Source organism: Myotis brandtii, unplaced genomic scaffold, assembly GCF_000412655.1.
Source record: "Myotis brandtii unplaced genomic scaffold, ASM41265v1 scaffold97, whole genome shotgun sequence".
NCBI classification, from domain to species: Eukaryota; Metazoa; Chordata; class Mammalia; order Chiroptera; family Vespertilionidae; genus Myotis; species Myotis brandtii.
This window is the reverse complement of record NW_005372020.1, coordinates 1065404-1069075: the sequence shown is the minus strand read 5'-3', so window position 1 is coordinate 1069075 and position 3672 is coordinate 1065404. Positions and strand designations below refer to the sequence as shown.

At 56.6% G+C, this 3672-nt stretch overlaps 1 protein-coding gene across 1 annotated transcript in view; it reads left to right on the top strand.

The window, feature by feature from the left end:
* ATP6V0A2 (ATPase, H+ transporting, lysosomal V0 subunit a2) overlaps positions 1 to 3672 on the top strand; it is a 21794-nt gene that overhangs the window by 14377 nt on the left and 3745 nt on the right. Inside the window, 6 exon segments of the mRNA XM_014533348.1 lie at positions 56 to 198; positions 740 to 927; positions 1018 to 1108; positions 1751 to 1869; positions 2576 to 2786; positions 3642 to 3661. Of these exon segments, the coding sequence (XP_014388834.1) occupies positions 56 to 198; positions 740 to 927; positions 1018 to 1108; positions 1751 to 1869; positions 2576 to 2786; positions 3642 to 3661 (772 nt within the window).

Sequence of the window (3672 nt, the reverse complement as noted above, 5' to 3'; positions counted from 1 at the left end):
CCACTCCCCCTTTTCCCCCCTGCTCCGCACGGCGGCCGGCACCGTGACTTCTCAGACTAGTCACAGGCTCACGGGTTTTGTTTTTGTTTTTACTTTATTTTTTGTTTATAGTTTCCATTCTGTCACTTCGTGATGTTCTTGTTTGCCCTCCTGTTGGTGTTAAATGAAAACCACCCCAGGCTGAGTCAGTCACAGGAGGTAAGAAGCCGCCGCCACCGCGTGGCCTTCTGGTTGGGCAGCCGGAGTTGTGGTTCTCTTCCTGGGACCAACACAGCCGTTTCCTGAGTGCTGGTCGGGGCTTGGCAGTAACCGTATGGCCTGGCTGAGACCTGATGTGGGGTCGCCTCTGTGACAGGGACCTCTGTGACAGCGTCTTGGTTGTGGTTTTATTTTGTTTTTTATTTTTTTCCCTTTATTGATTTTTAGAAAGAGACGGGGAGAGAGAGAGAAACATCAATGATGAGAGAGACTCACTGATGGGCTGCCTCCTGCACACCCTACACTGGGGATCAAGCCCACAACCCGGGCATGTGCCCTGATTGGGAATGGAACCGTGACCTCCTGGTTCATAGGTTGACGCTCAACCACTGAGCCACACTGTCTGGGCTGCAGTGCCTTGTCTCTGAGAGCCCTGAGGGCAGTGGTTGAGAAGGGGCCCAGACCAGCCTCGGTCACGTGACCCATCTCCCGCTCTTGCCACATACGCCCCTGTGCTCACCGCACGCTGCTCTCCACACAGATCATGGGCATGTTCTTCAACGGCCGGTACATCCTCCTGCTGATGGGGCTGTTCTCGGTGTACACGGGCCTCATCTACAACGACTGCTTCTCCAAGTCCGTCAACCTCTTTGGCTCCGGCTGGAACGTGTCTGCCATGTACAGCGCCAGCCACGCCCCGGCGGAGCGCGGGAAAATGGCCCTTTGGAAGTAAGTGCCCGGGGCAGCCAGGCGACGGGTGGGACAGGGAGAGCGTCCTCCCCAGACCCCCCTCTCCCCTCGCCTCTCGCTCTGTTGCAGTGACAGCGTGGTCCGGCGCAGCCGCGTCCTGCAGCTGGACCCGAGCGTGCCCGGGGTGTTCCAGGGCCCGTACCCGCTGGGCATCGATCCTGTGAGCTCCCCCTTTTCCCCCCTGCTCCGCACGGCGGCCGGCACCGTGACTTCTCAGACTAGTCACAGGCTCTCAGACTAGTCACAGGTTTTTACTTTATTTTTTGTTTATAGTTTCCATTCTGTCACTTTGCAGTAGGTTCAGGTGTGCACATAGGGTTAGTCATGTTATAGGACGGTGCCCCGATATTCCCAGCACCCACCTGCCTGCACGTGCTTTAATAAAAAATTTTTGTTGTTGTTAATCCGCAATATTTGTATGTGAAGGTAACACACAGCCCTGCCTGTCCCTGCCCAGGGTCAGGGCCCCGCCAGCACCCTCCCGCTCTCCCCAGAGGGGACGGGGCGCTCCTTCCGCTGAGCCCAAGGGGCCCTTCCTCTTGCTTTTCTCTCTCCTTTCACTTCCTGGGCACTGTCCCCAGACGCACAGGCTCGCTGGCATTCTTGGGCCTTTATGTTCAGACTGTGTGTCACTCCGGGCCCTGGGCTAAGGGGACAGCGTCTCAGGTGGAGCTTCAGGAAGAAAGGGGACGCTGCTTCCCGTGGGTTCCCAGCTGCTTCCCCTCCAGATGGAGGCCTCCACTGTCTCCCGCGGCAGAGGGAGGGCGCTAACGACTTCTCTTTTGGTTTGTTTTGTCTTTAGATTTGGAACTTGGCCACAAATCGCCTCACTTTCCTGAACTCTTTCAAAATGAAAATGTCTGTGATTTTAGGAATTATCCACATGACTTTTGGAGTCGTTCTGGGAATATTTAACCACTTGTAAGTAGAGATTTTTCAAAAGCCGTATTTCTAAGCCAAGTGGGGTATTTCTTACTTTGCCTCTTGATGGTAGACGATGGGTCAGAGGCAGCCGATGTGGTGGCCGAGTGTGTGAGTCATTGTTTCGATGATATGGTTTTTGACAGTTTCATTAGCTCGTTCGCTCAGCAGATGTTTATGGAGCACGGAGTTGTGCCAGGCAGTATTTTTGGCTCTAGGGAATGAGCAGGAAGGAGGCCGGGAAGCAAGGCAATTATATATTCATCTCTAGAATTGATTTTTCTCATTCTTTTTTTTTATGAATTAGAAAACTTTTAAAAATTATTATTTTTTAGTCCTCACTCGAGGATATCTTTATTGATGAAGGAGAGAGAAGCATTGATTGGTGGCCTCATGTACCTGCTCCCACCAGGGATTGAACCCGCAACCTGAGTATGTGCCCTGACCGGCATCGAACCTGCAGGCTTTTTGGTGTGCGGGCGATGCTCCAACCCACCAGCCGGGCGAGACAGCCTTTTGTTGTTACGAGCTGGTGTCTAGGAGTGAGAGGGTGTGTCTTCCCCGACTGGGTCTGTGGGCGCGAGCGTCGTGTTGCGTCCACACGGTTCTCTAACAGCGTGTCGGGCGGGCGCCGTGCTGAGAGGCTTCGTCACGGGAGTGACTCTGCCTCAGCGCGGCCCTGTCCGGGCCGACCGCCCTCCTCCAGGCATTTCAGGAAGAAGTTCAACATCTACTTGGTGTCGGTCCCCGAGCTGCTCTTCCTGCTCTGCATGTTCGGGTACCTCATCTTCATGATCATCTACAAGTGGCTGGTCTACTCGGCGGAGACCTCCAGGGTGGCCCCCAGCATCCTCATCGAGTTCATCAACATGTTCCTGTTCCCGACCACGGCCACCAGCGGTCTGTACGCGGGCCAGGTGAGTCCCCTCTGTCCTGGCGCCGTCAGCGCGTTGCCGGGACTGTCCCCGGCCTGCGGGCACAGGGGCTGCGTCTCCGTGTTATCACAGGAGGATGTGGCCTGCTGGACACGGTGCTGGGGGCGCTGGACAGGCCGTACCATCCAGACTCCCTGCCACAGCCCGGCTGGCGTGGCTCAGTGGTTGAGCATTGACCTATGAACCAGGAGGTCACGGTTTGATTCCCGGTCAGGGCACATGCCCGGGTTGCAGGCTTGATCCCCAGTGGGGGGCGTGCAGGAGGCAGCTGATCCATGATTCTCTCTCATCATGGATGTTTCTCTCTCTCTCTCCCTCTCCCTTCCTCTCTGAAATCAATAAAAACATATTTAAAAACAACCCCCCTGCTGCTCAGTAGCTGTCAGAACTGGTGGGAAGTAAATGTACCGCTGGGGGTTCCGAGGGCTGCCCAGTCCCCCCACTTTCCCAGTTTCTTTAAAATCCCTCTCTGACAAGGCAGGTCGTCCGAGAATGGGCACCTGGGCCGCAGCCCCGTGGCCTCTCCAATGACCAGGTGTCTGAGTGATGCCCCCTCGGCAGCAGCTGCCCTCCCTGCCTGTCCCCAGCCCCCGCCGCCTCCACGTGGAGTCTGAACCCGACGGCTTTCGCCCCCTTGTAGCCCTCGTCCTCGTCGTCGTCGCCGTCGTCGGTGCTGGAATCGCTCTGGGCCCAGGAGGCGGCCCTGAGCGTGCACTTGCTCTGAGCTCCTTGCTTACGAATGAAGGGATGTCGGGCTTGGTTTCTGCTAATTTAAGGAACGTGCCGATGACCCGTCGGGGTCTGCGCGGTCACCGCCCCTCCCCCCTCCGCCCGCAGGAGCATGTGCAGCGGCTGCTGTGGCCGTCAC